Here is a 24507-nt window from a genome sequence, read left to right on the forward strand (position 1 = left end):
GTATTCAAAAGGGAATCTCTGAAAGTAGCATTTTCTTAAAGGAGTTCTATAATTATAATCACTGTTAAAGAACATAACTTTTCCAAATACTTGCAAAGGCCCAAATACATTAATCTGTGTTAAAAATCAATTAAGTTAAAAAAAATCAATCTTATTATAGTCATTCCTCTTATTTCATTTCTCTTAATTAGAAGTGAAGGCTACAGAACGTTTACACAGAGGAACATGAGTTTAAACAGTTGATTGAAGAGAATAAGTAAAATGTTTTAAGTACCTCAAAGAAATCTAAAAAGCACTCTATTTATTTGAGGTTACAATGATAAACACAGTGAATCCAAAGACTTCTTATTCTTCCCATTACAGTTTTTTTTTTTTTTTTTAATAACTACAGAGTTCAATTTCCCTCCCACATGCAAGTTTTATCTAATTCGCAGAAAAGTAAAGATTACCTTTATCACTGAGGAAAAACATGTATGGCTCGGAAAGCTATTCCTGTTCTAAAGCTTAATTTAGAAAATTTAATAACCATATTGTCCAAAAAAAAAAAAGCCATCTAAATGAGAATATAATCTACATTTTTCTTTTTAGAAAATTAATTATGACTTAGTTTGAATCTTTAGGGAAAAAAAAACTTAATTTCTAGAAATACAACAAAATGTAAATCGTCTCAGAGAAACAGCACTGGAGTTACTCTGATGTATTCCCTCCTTCTGTTCATGGTTGAAGATTTCATTCTCCCATTATCTGGCTACTAAGTCACCTTGGGGATTGCATGAATATTGTTCAGTTCAAACACACACCTGCAGTAGGAGTGGAGGCTCCAATAACCTGCCCTGGCTTGTCCACGATAACATAAGGATTATTAATAACAGAACTGGTAGTGCCTTGCTTCACATGGACTGGAGTGGAAGTTGGGGTTCGAGGCAATGGCGAAGGACTTGGGGTTGATATGGGGGAACCTTTATTAATGAAAAAGAAAAACAAAATAAACTAAACAAAAGAGATATATTCAGTCTATCTAAGAGGATGCTAAAGAAAATGGAAGAGGGGCAGAGCCACCAGGACCAAGGTGACAAACTGGGAGAAGAGAATGAAATTTTAAGTTTCAGGTACTGAGAGCAGTAGCAGCAGCTGAGGCCAGGGACTAGAGTATTTCACTCTCTACATCCTTATCCACGGACCAGCAGTAGCAGCAGAAGCAGCAGCAACAGCAGCAAGGAGCCTGTTAGAAAGATTCTAAGGTCCTACCCTAGATCTACTGAATATAAATCAGTATTCTAACAAGACCCCCAGTAGCACATTGAAGTTGAAAACCAAGTGCTTTAGATAAGTGTGGAACTGCTGAATCTCTAGGTAATAATATTTTGGGCAGGTTGTTGTAATACTGGTTACACTTGAAGACACTAAAGTGAGGGAAGAAATTACTATGTGAACATCTCGACTTAGGAACCAAATCTTGATTTGCAATGAATTTCTGATAGGAAAATACAAAACTCACCCACCCCAAAGTATCTCTCAATACCATGTCACAGACATAATCCAGAGATCCATGTTTCCACAGAACACTCTCAAAGGTTACCGACCAATACACCATTAAACACCCTCAACTGGCAGTGATCACATCGGTCATCCATGAGTTTCTCTAAACTTCAAAACAATTTACATGTTCAGCCAACTCCACCTCTGAAGCAGCAAGTTCCAAAATGCTTCTAACTGGGGGTGGGGTGGGGTGTAAAATTATACATTCTTCAAGGACCTGGATCACATTTCTGCTTAGCTATTTTTAGCACTGAAGACAAACCCCACCATTTAAGTATTATATAGAGTCCTCCCTCTGCCTAGGTATTTCTATTGACTTTCATGTCTTCTCTAAGAGGGCACAGCCAAAACCATAAAGCATATTTCTACTAGAAGTTTACCTAACACAAATGTAAAACTTGTGACAAAGTGGACAATTCAACCTTAGTGAAAATGAAGCCTCAGAACTACCTACTGATCATAGGGATGAGTAAATTTCTAGTGTAGCTAGTGAGTGTAAAAGATATCTCAACTTCAAATCAACCCCTGAAGCTCAACTACAAACCAAAGGCCACTAAGTTTTCTCTGTTAATAGTCGCTCTGGTTTCCAAATATAATCCTCGTCCTACCTTAGCTTTCCATCAGACATCCTAGCAAACAATTTACCTGTGCTGATTCTAGATGAAAATGTGACTGCTTTGAATTTTCTTTCTTTCCTCATTCAATTCTTTCTGTATGGATGACTCGTTTCTATTTTGTGACACCTCGGCTTTGCAAATCAATAGTAATTAACCTTCTGGGTTTTCTGTTGTTGTTGTCTGGCTGGTTGTTTTGCCACGCGGCATGCAGGATCTTAGTTCTCTACCAGGGATCAAACCTGTGTCCCCTCCAGTGAAGTGCATCTTTAACCACTGGACTGCCAGGGAAGTCCCTAGCTTGCTTGCTAACTAAACAAAAACCCTGCTTAGAAGAAGTTAAAAAACAACAACAACAACCAAAACCACTTTGCTTTGTCATTCTAACAATTTTTACACACACCAACTTCACATACACCATGTATACCTGAGACAATCTTGCAGCTCATGGTGATAGGCTGGAAGGATTTTCCAGGTGACTCAGGGTTAGGAATCTGACCTTGTGGCACAATTTTGCAGCTCGATGCTATTGGCTGAAAAGCTGAATTGCCATGAGAACAAAAGGTAACCTTCTGGGATGCTGTCATTTTGGTAGGTGTTCGTTCCAATGATGATGGCAAAGAATAAAATGTAGTGTGTCTCTCAGCTTCAGTGTTGGCTGGGAATCCTTCTTGAAATGAAAGAGGCAAATAAATCATCAATCAATCTGAAATTTCTTATCATTTCAACAACTATGTAAGCCATTTACCAGTAGTAAAATAAACAGAGTAGACAGGTATTTAATACCGCTTTATATATTTTGGGGTGAAATGTAAATATCACACCTACAATCATATTTCATCAAAATGCTTGTTTCAAAAAATCAGAAAACACATTAACAGTATATAATAAAATTTACACAAGTTCATTATGTTCTCCCACTTTTTATATATGAATTGAAAAACTGTTCAAAGAGGAAAAACTCAAAAGAAAGCATGTGTTTAATCTACTGATATCCTGTTTTATTAAATGCCCATAAAAACGATGCAACTAAAATTTAAGAGGAATAAAGTTGAGATTTTTATAAAAGAACTAAAATATTCACACACATTAAAATGTAGGTTTACCAATTAAATCAATATGATTCAGAATCAATTTTATATTGTATCTGTTTGTGTTACATAAATGAACACCTAAATACTTCATTATATGCTTATATGCCTATTAAATGAAATGATGCCATGGTCAAAATGCATGATAACAAATCTTTTATTGTATTTTAAGTAAGATAAGATACTTAATATTCAAGCTTCTTGTTTACACAATCAGGGTTCAAAAAAGAAAGTCTTCCTGTATCTATCAGAGGAAACCATTATATTCAAAGAATAAATATGCTTTTCTCAGTGAGTTCTAGGTTCTATGAAATGTTGACAAAACTTTATGAAAAAAATTTTCTGAGAAGAGTAAAGAGTTGGCTATTTTCATACTACCTCTCTGTAGGAGAGCAGCATGCCTACTTATGGACAATTTCTTTTCCATATACTCTTAACTCGCTAAAGACAGCAGTTCACTATCAAGTGAGGGAAAGGAACGCTCCATACAAGGTAAAATGCATGTCCATACATGGAAAAATATATATTACCTTTCTCCACAGAGGTATCAGGTACTGGCTCATGTGACTGCTTTATCGGTGAGGACGCTTTCATGGGGGCTGGAATGGTCAAAGGCAAGGACGGTGGGGCATCTGAGATGTCTGACTCAGAGGACTGAGGATAAACGGAGTCTTCTCCCAGAGAATGCCGATGGAGCTCAACATCCACTACCTACACAACCATGCAACAACTGGGCTCATGAATCCATCATCAATGTCACAGAAAGCCCCAAACCCATCTCAGAACATGGTGCTCTAAGAGATGTGGCAAATGATTCCTAGTTATACTTCAATCTCAATAACTAAAGGATTTACCCCAGGATATAATCTAATCTAGCTTAATAAATAACTCAATGAAACCAATCATAAAACTGGGGACTTTCCATTAGTGTTTCTGTACCTTAGAACACTCTCCTCCCCAATCTTCATATGACTGCCTCTTTCTCACCATTAGGTCTCAATCAAAAGTCACCTTCTCAGAGAGGCCTTCCCTAACTAACCTAGCAAAAGCAATTCCCTTGTCTCCCAGCTATTCTCTTCTTTATAGCACTCATTTGTAAGTGAAATTATCTTATCTGCATTTATGTTTACTATATACTTTCTTCCCACTCTCAACACAATCAAGAATAAAACCCCTTGAGAATTGCAGCTGCTCTCATTTGTTGATTTTTGTGTCCTCAGTACCTGAACCAGTGCCTAGCATATGGTACATGATCAATAAATATGTTCTGACCTAACACAGTGCATTTCCATAAAGAGAGTAAGGTTTAACTTAGCTAATTCTCATCATAATGGCTACTGCTGATATATCATGAACACTAAAAAGTGGGGGGGATGGGGCAGGGGGTGGAGATGGGGTAAGAAAACAAAATTGAAGGTCTCATACATTCTGATTTCAAAAGATATTATTACAAAATCATAGTAATTAAAAGAGTGTGGTACTGGCATAAAGACAGGCACATGGATCATTAGGCTAGAATATACTCTCACACACTAAAAAGAATCTATATGGCCGAATTATTTTCTGAAGGGTGTCAAGACCACTAATTGGGAAAAGGATAGTCTTTTCAACAAACAGTGCTGAGAAAACTGGAGATCCACATGCATTAGAATGAAGATGGATGCTTACTTTCTACTATACGGAAAAATTAACTCGAAGTAGATCAAAGACCTAAACATAACACTTAAAACAATAAAACTCACAGAAGAAAATATAGAGGCAAAGTATTGTAACACTGAATTGGGCAATGATTTCTTGGGTATGATACAAAATGTACAGATTAAAAAAAAACACATAGACTATATCAAAATTTTAAACTTTTGCACATCAAAGGAACACAATAAAGAGTGAAAAGGAAAGTCACAGAATGGGGAAAAATATCTGCAAATTATATATCTGATGAGAGATTAATACCGAGAACACAGAGAGAGACCTCCTAAAAATCAGCTATAAGAAACCAAACACCCAATTAAAAAATGGACAAAGAATCTGAATTAACATTTCTCCAAAGAAGATATATAAATGGCAATAAACCACTGAGTGATGCTCAACATCAATAATCATTACAGAAATGTATACCCAAACCACAATGAAATACCACCTCACACCTACTGGAAAATACAAAAAAAAGAAAACAACAAATGCAGACAAAGATGTGGAGAAACTGAAATGCTTATGCACTGCTGGTGGGAAGGTGAAATGGTGCGGCTGCTATGATAAGAAGTGTGACAGTTTTTCAAAAAATCAAAAATAGAATTACTGTGTGATCCAGCAATTCCACCTCTGGTTATACACCCAAAAGTACTAAACACAGGGACTCAGACAGATCCACATTCTCAGCAGCATTATTTACAATAGCCAAAAGATGGAAGCTACTCAAGTGCTTTCATTGGCAGATAAATGGATGAACAAAATGTGACATATACCAACAACAGAATGTTACTCAGCCTTAAAAAAGGGATCCCCTGGTGGCTCAGACGATAGTCTGCCTGCAATGAGGGAGATCTGAGTTCGATCCCTGGGTCGGGAAGATCTCCTGGAGAAGGAAATGGCAACCCACTCCAGTATTCTTGCCTAGAAAATCCCATGGACAGAAGAGCCTGGCAGGCTACAGTCCACGGGGTCACAAAGAGTTGGATGTGACTGAGAGACTGTAGCCTTAAAAACAAGGAAATTCTAATGTGCTACAATGTGTATGAGCCTTGAGAACACTGTGCTAAGTGAAATATGGCAGTCATACACACACAAAAGAACACTGTATGATTCTACTTATATGGTAGAGCAGTCAAATTCATAGACAGAGAAAGTAGAAGAGTGGTTGCCAGGGGTTGTGGGCAGAGGATGAGTTATGATCAATGAGTAGTTCCAGTTTTCCAAGATGAAAAGAGTTCTCTGGAGATGGATGCTAGTGACAGCTGCACGAAAATGTAAATATATTTAATACCACTTTGGCCACCTCATGCGAAGAGTTGACTCACTGGAAAAGACACTGATGCTGGGAGGGATTGGGAGCAGGAGAAGAAGGACATGACAGAGGATGAGATGGCTGGATGGCATCACTGACTTGATGGACTTGAGTCTGAGTGAACTCCGGGAGTTGGTGATGGACAGGGAGGCCTGGCGTGCTGCGGTTCATGGAGTCGCAAAGAGTTAGACACGACTGAGCGACTGAACTGAACACTTAAAAATGATTAAGTTGGTAAATTTTATGTGTAAATTTATCACAATTTTTAAAAAATAAATAAAAATGGGGGGAGAAATTTTTTTTAATTTAGCATTCATGTTTTTCCTAATTAAAAACAAAGATCAATTTTCATTCTACTTGTTCCCAAATAATACTGCAGGAAAATAACCTACCGTCTCTGCTCCAAGAGTCTGCAAGCCAGTGTAAGTTCTGTCCAGCTATTGAGAGAAGTAAGAGTATTAAGTTTTACTGTGCTTACTTATAAACCTTAGGATACAATCTTATCTAAAACACTTTCACTGCAAGTCTTCCTTTCATAATATCTACTTTTTCATAATGTAAACTATTGATTTATCACATCAATAAAAGCCCTCAATTTTCTAAGAGAAAAATTGAATAAAATAAATAAAACAACCTCAGACATATAAGCACTTATTATAAAGACAGGCTATAAAAATATACATGCAGTGTGATGGCACAATTAAATACTTAGGTTATATTTACTAAGCACTTTTGGAAAAAATGAAGGAAAACTTAGGCAATACTAATAACTACCAGTATATCTCCATCATGGATGATTTATTTTAGAGGAGAGAAAGGAGTATACATTGAGGTAATGTTAATAATATAAACAAAAAAGTTTACAATTACATACAAAGAAGATATGTTCATATTCTTGCATTTTATATTTTAAATTAAAAGTTAAAAAAGGATTTGTGGCAGCTTGCCAATATAAATCTTACACAGTAAGTTCAACAGGTAAAAATGATGAAGTGGGGAGGGAGGGGAGAGGAAAAGAGGGGAAGAGGAGGGAAGGGGAAAAATACGAAGCCAGGGAGAGGTTGCTGCTGCTGCTAAGTCGCTTCAGTTGTGTCTGACTCTGTGCGACCCCATAGATGGCAGCCCACCAGGCTCCCCCGTCCCTGGGATTCTCCAGGCAAGAACACTGGAGTGGGTTGCCATTTCCTTTTCCAAGAGGTTAATAAATGTAAAATTTTAAAAGTTTGCAAGAAGGTCCCTGATGGCTCAGTGGTAAAGAATCTGCCTGCCAATGCAGGAAACTTGAGTTTGATCCCTGGGTCAGGAAGATTCCCTGGAGAAGGAAATGGCAACCAACGCCAGTATCCTTGCCTGGGATACACCATGGAAACAGAAGCCTAGAGGGCTACAGTCCATGGGGTCACAAAAGAGTTGGACGCGATTTAGCAACTAAACAACAACAACAAAGGCTTTCAAGAGGTAGATTTCAAGCTTGGCTGAGTTCCTTAGCAGTCAACACAGAGACGACAACTCAGTCATGAGATCTAGTATTCATAATTTAAAAGGCAATACAGGGTAGATTTACAGTAGCCCCATGGAAGAGATCTGGAGTTTTAATGCTTAAACCTTCACCAATAGGGTGACTGTTATAAAGAAAGAAAGAAAGTGAAGTCGCTCAGTCATGTCTGACTCTTTGCGACTGTTATAAAAGATATAGGCAATGTTAAGGCTATATCCATTTTCATGTTCTCCAGAGCACAGAAATAACAGTCTTTCTGTAAACTGCACTGGCCTCTATTTTATTTGTGGGACCTTGTTTTGCGAGAGACATTGACAAAACAGAACTATTATCAAAATGGCAAGAGAACTGGAAAGCATAGCATATAAGCAATGTTACGAGAACAGGTTTTGGCTGGAGGAGGAATGATTTAAGGAGAGATATGAAAGTTATCAATAAACATTTTAGAATTAATAAACAAAACAAAATCCTGTTCTGTCTACTCCAGAAATCAAACAATGATAAATGAGATCAAGGTTAGAAGAGGGGGGCAGGGGTCATGCAGTTTTAAGTAAATTTAAGAGAGAAGCTTCCAAAAGTTTATTTACTAAATGGATAAACAGAATGTTTGGGGAATTACTGTGCTCCGTGGTGATGACTAGGAGAGGTTCAGATGACTATTCAAGGATGCAGGATATGTGAATTCATCCTGGAAACTTTAAATGTTACAGAACTCTTAACAGAGTCTTTAGTATGCAATATAATCATTACAGTATCAAATATAGATTGTTACATACTACCGAATCTCAGAATACAGATCACTGTGGACTTTAGTAACCAAGAAAAGCTACACAGGATCTTAAAGAATGGAAAGAATCCACACCGGCATAGGAGAAGGGAGGAGAATAAAAGACAACGTCAGAAAAGGCCCAAAGTATCTCTGGGACATGAATAGAGACTGACCTGACTGGAGCAGGACATTCACACAGGAGATTAGTGTGACATAATTTAGGGGAAGTATGTCAAATCAAAATGTGAAGAGTCTCCAATACCAGGCAGGGGAATCTAAACTTGAGTAACAGACATTCAATCAAAGCTTCTCAGAATAATGTAACAGTTCTCGTGTTTGAAGAATAATCTGACAGTGGTGTACAGAACGGACCGAGGGGAAGGGAGATAGACTGGAATTAAAAAGGCTAATCAGGAGACAGAGTAGACTAATAGCCTAGTCTAATAGTGAAGGATAGTCTATAAGAAAAATTATGAAGAAAGAATCATGGTCAGCAAGTGAATAAACATTTAGAACACAGAGGGATGAATCAAAGATGGTTCTAAGAGTTAACAAAGAAACAGCAGGAAATATGATACTCCAGTATAAATAAAGATCAATGGTCATAACAGAAGTGCTTAAGTTCTCAAGGCCAATCAATATATGATAAATAGTAAAACTGAGAAAAATCTAGTAACATTTTAAATACTGCTGTTTTAAAACTGTCTCATTCACCAGAAACTCTAAGTGATAAGGACAATACAATGTGTATAAAAAGTATGCAAACAATTCCCTTTATTTTAGGGATCAGGACTGAGCCCAGTGCAATACAAGATGGCATGTGCAGTGCTTAAAATAAGTTAAGGGGAAAGCAAGACTATTTCAGACCTTCCTCTAAGTGGGAACATATCCTGCCCTACTGAACAAAGTGGCTAAATATTCTTTACTTGGTTTCAGTTCTTCACTGAGGCTGTAAGAAAATCTTGTTTTACAGTAATCTCTAGAAAATAACTTAAACATGAAGTTTAGCAGTGCTGTTTACCAACAATGGAGGACAAATTTCAGGTGGTTTTAAGGTTGGAAAGGGTACGTTTGTAGAATAAAGGGAACAAAGAGGGAATTTTGAAAATGCACTCAGACTCATCTGAAAGCAATTAATGGGAATAATGTGGTAAACCACAAAGTAAGGGTACTTTGGAAGGAGTTCAATATTAGGATTATATCTTACGGACAGAAAATGTACATGAGACTACTACAGAGAGGGGCATAAGGGTAATTTACAAAAATGCTCTGTCTTCTGACTATGAACGCTAAATGCTTATTATATAAATTGGAAAAGAAACACACACACACACACAGAAAAAAGGGGCAGGAGAAATTGTCCACAATGTCATTACTTCAATTACTCCAACTTTTTAGTATATTTGTGTCTTTTTCCATCTATTTAAAATCTTGGTTGACCTCATATTATATATATAGTTTTATATTTATGCTTTTCACTTACTATAATGGTAGTTTCCCCATGTACAGAAAACACTTTGTAAAATAAATTTATAATGATTACATAATAAACCATGTGGATATATCAGTTAAGGATTCCAAAAGTATTACAACCTTGCTCAGGACTTTACATTTTCTAAAATATGTTCACTTCTATCTTTATTCTTAGGAGATAAATAGACAAGGATTACTATTTGTGCCTCTTTCTACAGAAAATTAAGACGTAAAAAAGTAAAATATAGATTAAAAAGGAAAAGATTTCATTTACTTATTAGCCCCAGGTAACACAGTAATAGTGAGCTCTGATCAGAGATCAAGTCTTCTGATTATTCAACCAGCTCATCTTTTTAAAGAACATACAGTTTGTTGCAAAGTGACCCTTTACTCAACATTTAGAGGACAAATACTGCAGCAGTAAGCAGAACACACTCAAACAGATCTATCCTCCTTCCACCATCTGTGGTTAACTTCTCTCAGAAGGTCTAACCTACCACTTCAGGTGTAGGTGAAAAGAGACACTTCATTTCTGGGGAGCAACGCTTTGTTTTGTTACAATACCTTCAGATTATGTATGATATCTATCCGCTTGTTCTGGCTGTCCTTAAAGTGAACTTGAACTCTGACAGGAAACTCACCCCAGCCTCTTCTGGTCAAGTGAAAAGGAGGCTCTCTAGGGAAAAGCAGATATTAATGTATTAGTCCATGTTCACTCTCTCATTCTAGAAAAGGAAGTTTTCCCATAATGGGTACGTTAGAATGTCACATCTTTCTGATGATTATTTATATTTCCTCAGTTAATGCTAAATCAATATGCTGAATTTTGCTAAAATGCTAAACTATAAAAGAAAAAAATCCAACTCAAATCTACATTAAACTTTCAACCACTGAATACTTAGAGCTAAGACACTTACACCATATAATCCAGTGTCATCATTTTCACGGACAGGAAACTAAGGTGATTTAACAGATGTCACAGTATTAAAGCCAGAACTGTGGATTGCTACCTGACAGAGGCTGTGAGGGACATTCCTTACCCCTAAACACTCATTTATTCCTCCACTCTGGCAAAAACAAAATAAACCATATTCAATCTAAAGGTGACGAATTTATTTAATCTATCTACTAAGAAGACTTAAAAAAAATTGAATCTGACTTTACATAATTTTAGTGAATAGAGAGGAATGTGTGTGATTGCTAAACAGATGAGAATTTTCAGTCAAAATGTAATTTGTGAAGGAAATAAAAAGGAAGAGTGATGAGAAAAAGACTAGTTTGCTGTTGATTATTGGTGCTGGGTACATGAGGATTCAATATACTCTACTTTGTCTATGTCTGGAATTTTCCATAATAAAAAGTTTAAAAATGTAATTGAGACCCCCATGTACTTAAGAATAACATGGTTTAAGTTAATGGAGGAAAGAGAGAATGCTTTAAAGTGAAAATGTTTATTATGAATCACTGGCCTGGAATTACTATAATGAGAGAGGATGCCAAGACTGCAGGGAGAAAGGACTTTCAGTGGGATGTGCTTTTGAAAAACTAAGGAGAGACATGAATTCAGTAAGGTAGAGGGAGTGCAAGAAAACAACCTGAGAGGAGTCTAGGAACAGATATGAATCATCAGGCACAAGGCCAGAGGCTACCAGGAGAGTCCAAGGCAGGAAAAATCCCTGAATATGGCAGCAGCCTAGAAAGTAGAGAAAACAACAATTGTATTATAAACTAGGAAAAAAAGAAAGCAAAGAAATAAGAGTGCCTGGAAGAAACCAGCTGAGATAGCAAGAGAAGCAGCCATGATGTCAGCATAAATTCAGACAGAAATAAAAGACAGATGTGGGATCAAATGAGAAGGTTGACTTGAGACAGCAGCCTGAAAAGGAATCCAAAGTCAGAGATACAGCAGGGCCTAGAAACATAGTGGACTTAAGAATAATTAAAGAAAACTCTATAGATGACAGGGTTAGTCACTTAAATTCCAGTAAAGCTAAGTGAATGGCCTAAATTCATTTTGCAATATTCGTCAATCATACTGTTTGTATGCTGAACTTCTCTTATAAAGGATATAGTAAATCAGCTGTGCTTTACCATTTATAGGCTAAACTTTAGTGAATGGATAGGAAGGACTGTAGGAAGACAGAAGACAGACAAACCAGGAAAAAGGAACAAGGATTTTAACAGGAAATTCCTCCTTAACCATATTTTTGGAAGCAAAAAAGGAATCTAAGACCTACCAACAGATGAGACATCAGCTACCAAATATTCTACTTCAAAAGATATTATGTGTTTCACACAAAAAAGGACTGCTTCCCTTGAAGATAATTCTGTATTTCAGGATTCCTCAAGGGCTTTCCTGGTAGCTCAGCTGGTAAAGAAGTTGCCTGCAATGCAGGAGACCTCGGTTAAATTCCTGGGTCAGGAAAATCCCATGGAGGAGGGACAGGCTACCCACTCCAGTATTCTTGGACTTCCCTGGTAGCTCAGATGGTAAAGAATCCGCCCGCAATGTGGGAGACCTGGGTTGGGAAGATTCACTGGAGGAGGGCATGGCAATCCACTTCAGTATTCTGGCCTGGAGAACCCCTATGGACAGAGGAGTGTGGTGGGTCACAATCCAGAGGGTCACACAGTCGGACACGACTCAGCCACAAAGCACAGCACAGATTCCTCATAGGGGGTGAAATGTATCAATAACCAAGAAGAAAAACTCACAGAATACTGGACTTTAAAAATGGCTTTCTTAAAAATATAGAATGAAGCATAACTCCTCGTCCAACTAATTAAGTCAAATAGCCAACCAGTCTTTTAGGATCACTTCTAGTGACCCCAAATCCACTACCTAATGAAACTTCCTATTACATTTCTTTTTTTAATTTAAATAAGCTCTGGCCATTTTTTTTTAAATTATTTATTTTAATTGGAGGCTAGTTATTTTACAATATTGTACATGTGTCCCCCATTTCTTATCCATTCGTCTGCTGATGGACATCTAGGTTGCTTCCATGTCCTAGCTATTGTAAACAGTGCTGCAATGAACACTGGGGTCCACGTGTCTCTTTCAGTTCTGGTTTCCTTGGTGTGTATGTCCAGTAGTGGGATTGCTGGGTCATATGGCAGTTCTATTTCCAGTTTTTTAAGGAATCTCCACACTGTTCTTCATAGTGGCTGTACTAGTTTGCATTCCCACCAACAGTGTAAGAGGGTTTCCTTTTCTCTGCACCCTCTCCAGCATTTATGGTTTGTAGACTTTTTGATAGCTGCCATTCTGACTGGCATGAGATGGTACCTCATTGTGGTTTTGATTTGCATTTCTCTGATAATGAGTGATGTTGAGCATCTTTTCATGTATTTGTTAGCCATCTGTATGTCTTCTTTGGAGAAATGTCTGTTTAGTTCTTTGGCCCATTTTTTGATTGGGTCGTTTATTTTCCTGGTACTGAGCTGCATGAGCTGCTTGTATATTTTTGAGATTAATTGTCAGTTGCTTTGTTTGCTATTATTTTCTCCCATTCTGAAGGCTGTTTTTTCACCTTGCTTATAGTTTCCTTCATTGTGCAAAAGCTTTTAAGTTTAATTAGGTCCCATTTGTTTATTTTTGTTTTTATTTCCATTACTCTGGGAGGTGGGTCATAGAGGATCCTGCTGTGATTTATGTCAGAGTGTTCTGACTATGTTTTCCTCTAGGAGTTTTATAGTTTCTGGTCTTATGTTTAGATTTTTAGTTCCTTTTGAGTTTATTTTTGTGCATGGTGTTAGAAACTGTTTTAGTTTCATTCTTTTACAAGTGGTTGATCAGTTTCCCCAGCACCACTTGTTAAACAGATTGTCTTTTCTCTGTTGTATATTCTTGCCTCCTTTATCAAAGATAAAGTGTCCATAGGTGTGTGGATTTATCTCTGGGCTTTCTATTTTGTTCCATTGATCTGTATTTCTGTCTTTGTGCCTGGCCAGTTTTATTAAAGAAAATTTGTATACAATTTACTTTTTACCAGTCTGTGCTGGCATGCTTCTAATGATATCAAAACCACCTGGATCAATGATAGCCAGTGTGCATACTCTGGAGTATTTTCCACATGCTGTGCCCAATTCAGTATTATTGCCACTGTAGTGATGGACACCAGTTTTGGCCAATCAGCATAATACTCTATTTCAGATTTCCTCAAGGCTGGGCAGTTGTTGGTGAGGATAACCAGTTTCGCTTTGCCTTGTCTGATCATTTTCAGAATCTGCTTGTAGCCCAGCACATACTTCCCACTTTTCTTAACCAGTTGGAGCCCAGAGTTGATCGACTCCAGTGACTCTGTCATTTTCTTTGCGGCCACCATCTTCTGGTCTTAGGTACAGGATGCCCCCAACCAAGAGCAACTGCCAAGATGGCCGGGGAGCAAGAAAGGGCTTACATTTCTGACGAGCTCTGTTATAAAAAATATTTCATTTTCCTCCTGTAAGTTGTATGCTTTCTGCAATCACAAATAAATTCTTCCTCCATAGGACCTTCAAAAAATCTAAAACATTCCACTAAGTTGTCCACCCTGAAGGGTAAACACATTCTGTTCCTTGTAACAACAGCAGAAGTAAATACTTATATTGTTTAGCATAATCCTACTACTCTTCTAAGCCCTTTATATCTATTAACTAATCTAATCTTTATAACCACAATATGAAATATCCTCTGAGACACAGTGAGGCCAAGTAACTAGCAGAAGGTCACAGAGCAATTAAGTAGTGAATCTGAGGCTTAATCTCAAGTAACAGGCTCCAGAGCGGCCCCCTGCGGCCCCTGTGATCCTTTTTTTAAAATGATACAATTTGAAGAGGCTCACTAGGACAGTCCTTTGGGGGCCTAGTCCATTGTAGTCTCTCACACACAAAGGCCAGGAATATTCTAACACCGGAACCATGTGTTCTTCATGTTTGAAATCCCTGTATCGAGTCCTAAGCCTAGCAAACATGTAGTGACTGTCTTGTGCCTAAAATCAAAGTTTACAGTCACAGCTTTTAGAAAGTTGGCTAAGGATGGCCATGGCAACTGAACTTAATGGAAAACAGATGGGATGTAGGAGCAGAATCTACCCATGCTCTTCATCAGGTAATGTGCTCTGACAAGGAGATTCACAGTGCATGGGAAACACACATGCACTTTGGTTCAGAGAGATTATCCTTAAGTTTCAAGTCAACTGAAAAGATCTCACCTACTCATCACATTACTCTAGATACTTTGACACAAGAAACATCTTAAAAGTCTCGTAAAGAACATAGAGTTAAATTAAATCAAGGACACAGGTTAATGTTCTGTCATACCTGAAGTTTAAAATTTAGTTCTAAGAAGAATATTTTAAGAATACAGATAAACTGGAATGTGCCAGAGAATATAACCTGGCACATTATATGGGCAGAGGAACACAAAGTCACATAAACAACTGAAACAAATGTGGATGTCTGGCTTGGAGGAAAACAGAAGAGACCTAACAGTGCTCTCAAAATATCTGAACAACAGCTATATGGAAAAGAGTTTATAATGATTCTGTGTGGTGTCACAAAATGTATGGAAGTATACTGGTTAGAAGTTAAAGGAAGTTAGGACTCTCCTCAATATAATTCAGTTCAGTCGCTCAGTCGTGTCTGACTCTTTGTGACCCCATGGACTGCAGCACGCCAGGCTTCCCTGTCCATCACCAATTCCCGGAGCTTGCTCAAACTTATGTCCATCGAGTCTGTGATGCCATCCAACCATCTCATCCTCTGTCATCCCCTTCTCCTCCCACCTTCAATCTTTCCCAGCATCAAGGTCTTTTCCAATGAGTCAGTTCTTTACATCAGGCGGCCAAAGTACTGGAGCTTCAGCATCAGTCCTTCCAATGAATATTCAGGACTGATTTCCTTTAGGATAGACTGGTTGGATCTCCTTGCAGTCCAAGGGACTCTCAAGAGTCTTCTCCAACACCACAGTTCAAAACCATCAATCCTTAGGTGCTCAGCTTCCTTTATAGTCCTCAATGTAATTAAAAACATCCAAACAAACATAGCCACTTAAAAATAGAAAGGCCCACATCACGAATTCATAATTCACTCAACATGAAATGAGCATTTACTACATGCTGGACATGATTCTAGATAAAGACAATAAAGAAAAATTCCCAAACATCCAGAAGTTCTGAATCTAGTAAGGGAGACATACATGTAAATTAGTAAGTGTAATAACAAATTTATATATATTACTTGCTATGAAAACAGAGGTATGGTTGATCATTAACAAACTGTTTCTCTAGAAACACACAAGCAAGGTTCTCTTTTAAAACATTATTTAAAAATCATAGTATTGTACTTAATAAAACGTACAGTAAAAGTATGCTCTTGGGAAAGGTATGCGGTAATAGTGTAATTCAGAAGCTGTGAAAAACTTAACTGGTCAGATATATCACCACACCTAATTATGGAATACTGTCCAAGTGGCATGAGTCAAACAGAAAATGTGAAACCTCATAAATTTCACAAAACAAAGCTCATTTAGAATTAACAGAAGATACTCTAGATGTAAAAGGTGAGAGAGAAATTTGACAAGGAGCTATGGCATGATGTCTCCCCTGGATTTCCTCAGACTTAAAATATAATCTGATAAATGTGACCTTTACCTACAGATTAGATTTCTTAGTAAATACAATTTCATATATTATTGCATGATACTTTTCTACAGCCTAAAGGAAGCCATGTGTTTCACAAAGTCCAATTCTTGGGATGAGAACTGAGAAATAACATGGGCACTGATTTGCATCATTAAAGTATTAGGGTTTTACATAATGAGCCTCTAACCCCATTTTTAGTAAATCAAATGTTTATCATCAATAGAAAAATATGATTAATACATTTTAACTGATTCACACGTTTTACATTAAATAAAATGCTTTCCTAAAACAGTGTTGTTGCTGCTGCTGTTTTACTGTATGGAATTTTTGCCTGGACATTAAGACATGTTTTTTATATTAATATTTATATCTTTATGGACAAAGTGGTTTTTAAACTCACCTACTACTTCTTAACAAAATCACTAAAATATCTGTACTAAAACAATGGGCTAATTTGGAGTTAGGATATCTAAACTCAGAAAATACTGTTAATCTTAAATTATCTTAAAGTACAAAATATTGTTACTATTCCAAGAATTCAAGTAAACAATCATTTACTTGTATTTTAACCCCTGAAAGAAAGTAGGGCAAAGAAGGAATCATTGAGAAAGTTAACTTCTGAGTTATGTCTTAAAGGATAAACAGCAGATCTTAAGAAAGACAGCTACACTGTGTACATGTGTGTACACATAAGCATATGTATGTGTGTATAAGCAAAGAAAACAGACAATAGGAAGATGGTATTCCTAGCAAAGATAACAAATATAGGTCACCAGTGGAATTCTAGGTGAGGCTAGATGAGCTGTACTGGGTATTTCTAAAAGGTTTCATGAATCAGGTATAGACTGAAACAAAATCACAAGGTTTTTTCAACTCTAATGTTTGAGAGCCTGCGAATGTACTTGCTCCTTTATCAATCTGTACCATAAGAATAAAACAGAATAGCAACACTTATCCAAGGTTCTATCAAATGAAGTATGTCAAGAATATAAAGGAAGTAAAAGAAAAAAACCTTGTTTGCACCGGAAAACTCTTACTCTGATTCATTCTCTTGGGTAGACAAGATAGAAAGATTCAATATCATAAAAAGTATGAAAATTAATCATTAATTCAATGCGATTTCAATCCATAAATCGACACTTAGAATCTAAAGTAATCTGGAACAACATATGTACTCAAGAATGACCAAGACAAAAACTGTAGAATAATAATAATAATAATCAGGGGAACATACTCTACCTAAGATCAGCATACTCTATTAAGCAAAACAATTAAAATAGTATAGTATTAGTACAGGAATCAAAATTATTAACAAAATCTAGCATCAGATCCATGTTTTTATGAGAATTAAGTGCATATTAAAGGACAGATCAGCTGATAATTAATATATACCTAAATATCCACATGAAGAATATAAATGTTCTGTACTAGCTACAAAAATCTCATTTCCAAGTATTTGACTTTTTGACCAACAACGCCTATCTTCCAGCTCCATTTCTAATTTATTTATTAGAAATAGATTTATTTTTTGACCCCCAAAGAGATTTTCATTTCTTGTCCACACCAGTTTTCACTACCCATTACTGCTATTGTGTAATCTCCCAATGTAATCTCCTTCTCTCCTTACTCAGCTTAGACTCCATGGTATATCACTAACATAATATTATTATTAAAGTAAGGAAATCAATGAACTGGGAGACCAAGGTTTTAGAAGACTTGTCTATCTGCATATCAAAGTCCTTAAGAGTGATGGCAAGTGGACTGGTAGAGGGAGTATCAGCACACTAGGTGCTAAAACTGTATTTGAAAGAGGAATGACTAGGAAATCAGTAAATGCTCCCAAAAAGGAGAAGCAGCAGATCTTATGAAATTTCAAAGGAGCAGAAGTTTTTAGAGAAAAGAAGGGGAAAACTGGTCTGGAAGCCACAAATACAAGACAGACAGACAAGCACCCATTTCTAGAACCAATGGTATACACCGTGTGTAAGAGGGAAAAAAAAAACCAGAAGTTGCCACTTGAAAGTTTTCTCAGAAGAAGCAGTGTTCTCAGGAATTAGTCAGGTTTTACTTAAGAGTTAGGAGTGCTCTAAAGGAATGTTCTGAAGAAAGCTGAAGATACAGGAGATTTCATTGATAATAAACCAGAACCACTTCTACAATACATTCATATAGTGAACATACATGTGATAGGTAACATCACATATAGATGTGAACAATACACCTAAATGAAACAAATTTTACAAGAGTGTATATATATAATGTGTGTGTGTGTGTGTATGTGTGTGTATAAAATCATTCCATCTTTGTGAAATAATCACAACAAAAAACTTCAATAGCTTTGCTAGATTAAAAACAGAAAAAAATATCATTAAAGGTTACTTCTGAGAGGGTGAGATCATGGGGAACTTACAACATTAAGTATTTCTATAAAGTCAGAATCCTTTATTAAATTCTAATATATTCTGATAATCATAAAAACAGTAACATTTTTATATTTATCTATATCTATATAAACAAGTTATTTCCAAAGGAGAGGAGAATAAGCTGGTGTAATTCATATGGTAACAACCTGACAGGTGGGGATGGTACCTGTTCAGTGAGACAGAAATCTGCAATAAAGAACCACAGCTAAAATTATATTGTGACTAAAAGCCAAAGCTGAAAAAATTATTAATAATACAAGAATTTCAAAGGTGTGTTCTTAAGTTAAATCACTTTCCTTTCACTTCAGTAATTCTGTACTTCTGAGGTTTAATAACTCAAATACTGCTCACCTAACTTCCACAAGGTCATTTGGTTTATAGCTGGGATGAAGAAAGAACCAAACTTTCTTGACAAAATGATTAATACTGGGTTCTCTACGAGAGCCTCGGACATATACCATCCACTTGTGGGTTGACTGGTCATTTTCTTCTCTCTTATCAGGAGGTATATACCTAGAGTAGAGAGAAAAAAAACAACTTGAAATCTTTGTTCCTAACAAACCAATTAACTACTACTTAAAACAAGATTAAAAATCAATTACAAGAAGAAAATGGGAAAATTTATACATACATAAAGAGTAGACAACATACTACTTATCAATTAATAGGTAAAAAAGAAATCAAAAGAGAATTAAAAAAAAATACCTAGAGACATCTGAAAATGGAAATAGAGCATACCAAAACTTTAGTGATGCAGCAAAAACAGTTCTAAGAAGGAAGTTTATAGTGATAAATGCCTACATAAAGAAAAAAAAATCTCAAATTAACAACCTAACTTTATACCCTAAGGAACTAGAAAGAGAAAAACAAACTAAACCCTAAGTTAGAAAAAGGAAAGAAATAACAAAGATCACAGTGGAAACAGAGACTAAATAACACAATAGAAAAGGTCAAAGACAGAAGAGTTGGTTTTTTGAAAAGATAAAATAGACAAACATCTTTACACAGACTTACCAAGAAAGAGGAGAGACTCAAACAAATAAAATTATAAATGAAAGAGGAGATGTTACAACTGATACCACACAAATACAAAAGATCATAAAAGACTAAGAACAAGTACACATCAACAAACTGGACAACTTAGCAGCACTGAATAAAACCTAGAAATAGACACCCTATCCAGACTGAATGGTGAAGAAATAGAAATCTGAACAGAACAGTTACTAGTAAGGAGACTGAATCAGCAAACAAAAACCTCCCAAAAAAGTACATTCCAGGACCAGTGGTTTAAAGGGTGAATTCTACCAAACACATAAAGAATTGATTCCAATCCTCAACCTCTTCCAAAAAATAAAAGAAGAGGGAACACTCAATGATCTCATTTTATAAAGCCAAAATTACCAATACCAGAGCCAAATGAGGATACTACAAGAGAAGAAAATTATAAGCCAGTATCCCTGATAAAGGGCTTCCCAGGTGGCTCAGTGGTAAAGAATCTGCCTGTGAATGCAGGAGATGCTGGTTCAATCCCTGGGTTGGGAAGATCTCCTAGAGTAGAAAATGGCAACCCACACCAGTATTCTTGCCTGGGAAATCCCATGGACAGTGGAGCCTGGCAGGCTACAGTCCATGGGGTCACAAAAGAGTCATACATGACTGAGTGACTAAACAACAATCCTTGATAAAAGTAAATGCAAAATTCTTCAACAAAACATTAGCAAACAGAATTCAACAGTACATTCAAAGTATCATACAACATGAGCAAGTGAGATTTATTCCAGGTATACAAGGATGGTTTGACATCTACATATCAATGCAACACATCACATTAATGAAATGAAGGCTAAAAATTATATAATCATCTCAAAAGATGCAGTAAAAGCATTTGACAAAATTCAGTATATATTCATAATAAAAATTCTCAACAACTGCATATAGAGGAAGTAATTCTTAAAATAATAAAGCCATACATGACAAGCCCACAGCTAAGATCATACTGAATGGTGAAAGCCAGAAGATTTTCCTCTAAGATCAGGAACAAGACGAGGATGTCCACTATTGCCATTTTTATTCAACACAGTACTATAAGTCCTAGCCAGAGCAATTAGACAAAAAAAAAAAAAAAGAAAGAAAGAAAGAAAAGGCATCCAAACTGAAAAGGAAGAAGTAAAATTGTCTCTATTTGCACAAATCATAATATCATACATAGAAAAACCTAAAGACTCCATCACAAAACTATTAATGAATTCAGTAGAGTTGTAGGATATAAAATCAACATTAAAAAATCAGTTGTTTCTATATACTGACAACAAACTACCAGAAAGAGAAATTAACAATAATTTCATTTACAACAGCATCAAATACAAGAGCAATTTAACCAAAGAGGTAAAAGACCTGTACATTGAAAACTGTAAGACACTATCAACTATACTTCAATAAACAAAAATAAAACTAAAAATCTAGAAGACACTGATGAGAGAAACTGAAGAAGGCACAGATATTCTGTGCTCAAGAACTGGAAAAACAGTTAAAATGTTCATACTACAATGCAATCTCTATCAAAATTCCAATGGCATTTTTTACAAATAGAAAAACAATCCTAAAATCTATGTGCAACCAGAAAAGATTCTGAATAGCCAAATCAATCATGAGAAGGAAGATAAAAGCTGAAGGCATCATGTTTCCTGGTTTCAAACTAGATTACAAAGCTACAGTAATCAAAACGGTGTTGTACTGCAATAAAAACACATAAACCAATGGCACAAAATACAGAGACAAGAAATAAACTCACACTTACTGGTCATTAATTTCCAACGAGGAAGCTAATATATACAATGAGGGAAAGGACAGTTTTAATAAATGGTGCTGGGAAAACTGAAAAGCCACATGCAAAACAATGAACTGAACCTCTATCCACACCAGACCCAAAATCGACACAAAATGGATTCACAAGTTAAATTTAAGACCTAAAACCATAAAACTGGAAGAAAGTATAAAGGGCAAGATTTTTTATATCTGTCTGGGCAGTGATTTTTTGGATCTGACACCAAAAACAGAGGCAATAAAACCAAAACAAGCAGAACTACATCAAACTAAAAAGCATTTGCACAAGAAAGGAAACCACCAACAAAATGAAAAGACAACTTATGGAATGGAAAAAAATACTTCTAAATCATGTATCTGATAAAGGGTTAATATTCAAAACATGAAGAACTCACAAAATACCAAAACAAAACATCTAATTTATAAATAGGCAGAGGAACAAACTAAACTTCCAGTTATAAACAAGTCATATAATGTATAGGTAATGTATAGCTATGGTGACAGACGTAACTAGACTTATTGTGGTAATCATTTTTCAATATATAAAAATATTAAATCACTCTGCTATCCACCTAAAACAAGTATAATGTTGCTAGATCAATTGTACTTCAATTAAACAAAAATATTTTTAAGGAGATATAGATAAACATATTAACATACACACAGGAATATTATTCAGTCCTAAGAAAGAAGTAAATCCTGCCATTTTTGACAACATGGATAGAAAGACCTTGATGGCATTATGGTATGCGAAATACGTCAAGCAAAGAAAGACAAATACTGCTTGGTATCACTTCCATGTGAAATCTAAAATCAAACTCACAGAAGCAGAATAGAAAAATGGTTATCAGGAGCTGAAGAGTTGGAGAAACTTTTCCATTTAAAAAAACCCCTAAAATTCAGGCAATATTTAATAGCCATATTACCTAATCAAAGTAAGTCTTTGCAGTTAACCCTTTTCTTTAAACTTTTTTTTCAGGGTGGGGGTGGGGGGGGTAGGCCTGAAGAGGCATTCCCTTGAAGTTTTTTTATTTTCTAATTATCAGTCAATTAAAAAAAAAAAATTCTGCTTTTCCTGCTAAGTGGGTACACTAGGTAGAAACAAACTAGCATACTTTATTCCTGGGTTAGGAAACCTCTAGCCTGTGGGGTGATTTCATTCAGGTTCAAAAGTGCTAGAACTCAGAACTCTTCTGTTTCTTACTCATTGTTGTCAAGGTTGCAAGTGGTTTCTTTGTCTTTAAAGAAAACAAGTCATTTCCCTAAGTACTAACCATGGCAAAACTAGAATCCTTAGCCCTTCCTTTTGAGGCTCTGGCTTTACTCCATTAAAGAAAGAAAGAAAGAAAGTGAAGTCACTAAGTTGTCTCCGACTCTCTGCGATCCCATGGAATGTAGCTTACCAGGCTCCTCCATCCATGGGATTTTCCAGGCAAAAATACTGGAGTGTGTTGCCATTTACTTCATGAGCCCCCCTTATAACATTCTGTTGGAAAATAAGGTCATGGCCTTCTGTACATTCATCTATGTCTATGGTTATCCTTAGCAATACAGTGGGCCAAGTTGCCTAACCCAGTTTTTCTTTAGGAGTACTCATGTCCTATCTTTATCTTTGCTTTTCCATATATAAAAGCCAGCCTATGAATTTAATGAACCCTATCAGCACTTTAATCAGAATATCTACATATCAACTTAGGAAGAAGAGATATCTTTACAACACTGAGCTTTCCTATCCATGAACATGCCATACTGCTCTAATCATTTAGTTCCTTCATGTGTTTCAATAAAATTTTTATTTTCATAAAAGGCCAGCATACCTTTTGTTTATTATGTTACATTATTTTATTGCTAGAGTAAATGTACCTTTTAAAAATTGTTTTCTGTAAGTTTGTCATACAGAAACAATCAACTTCTGTGTACTGACGATGATGATATTTAGCTAAGTCATGTCCAACTCTTTCGCGATCCCATGGACTATAGCCTACCATACTCCTCTGTCCATGGGATTTCAGGCAAAAATAGTGGAGTGGGTTGCCATTCCCCTCTCCAGGGGATATTCCCGACCTAGGGACTGAACATGCATCTCCTGCATTTTGGCAGGCAGATTCTTTACTGAGCCAGGGAAGCCCTCCTTACTACTTTTAAAGTTTAAATCTCTATGTCTTTTCTTTTAGTTGTTATCTTAGATACTCTAACAAGTATTGTTAACAAAGTCTAAAGTAAATCAATATTTTTACCCTCTTCCAGAACAAACAAGGACTTTATAACTCTCATCCCAGTCATTCCTCATTATTTATAAAGTCCACCTGTCCTTAAAGCCCAAAACCCACAAATTACACATAATTGTTTGAAAATGTCATTAACTGTTTCTCCCCAGTCTTTTTGTGGCCTGGTGAGCCTACCTGAATTTCTAGTTTTGGCCTTTTCTGGGCTGACATGTCTTATACTATAGGTGAGACCTCAACACAACACATTAGTTCTCTTAGCTAAATGCATGCTAATTCTAAAATAACTTGTAAAACAGAAACCTAATTGCCTTAGTCATATTTTATGCTTCTATTTAAATACTACAAAGACTACTGAGCATCTCTGTATTATCCTGAGATTCTTAATGTACTTCCTGTTTGTTATCAGTGGTTCATTAACT

The 24507-nt window shown here is 36.1% G+C and overlaps 1 protein-coding gene and 1 pseudogene across 14 annotated transcripts in view; both read right to left on the bottom strand.

The window, feature by feature from the left end:
• YEATS2 (YEATS domain containing 2) overlaps positions 1-24507 on the bottom strand; it is a 103358-nt gene that overhangs the window by 44560 nt on the left and 34291 nt on the right. For 11 of the 14 annotated variants that reach the window (XR_008710515.1, XM_055568918.1, XM_055568915.1 and 8 more), the window contains 6 exons: positions 19389-19550; positions 10553-10664; positions 6637-6685; positions 3775-3951; positions 2581-2823; positions 801-959 (listed from right to left, as the gene is read on the bottom strand). Coding sequence is in view for 13 of the 14 variants with exons in the window: in XM_055568918.1 (XP_055424893.1) it covers positions 801-959; positions 2581-2823; positions 3775-3951; positions 6637-6685; positions 10553-10664; positions 19389-19550 (902 nt within the window). In the remaining variant the exon portion in view is untranslated. The remainder of the gene's footprint in view (positions 1-800; positions 960-2580; positions 2824-3774; positions 3952-6636; positions 6686-10552; positions 10665-19388; positions 19551-24507) is intronic. The other 3 variants (XM_055568921.1, XM_055568913.1, XM_055568919.1) reach the window with 2 other exon arrangements.
• On the bottom strand, positions 10679-19531 carry LOC129643817 (60S ribosomal protein L30-like; annotated as a pseudogene).

This window comes from Bubalus kerabau, chromosome 2 (genome assembly GCF_029407905.1).
Source record: "Bubalus kerabau isolate K-KA32 ecotype Philippines breed swamp buffalo chromosome 2, PCC_UOA_SB_1v2, whole genome shotgun sequence".
Taxonomy (NCBI): Eukaryota; Metazoa; Chordata; class Mammalia; order Artiodactyla; family Bovidae; genus Bubalus; species Bubalus kerabau.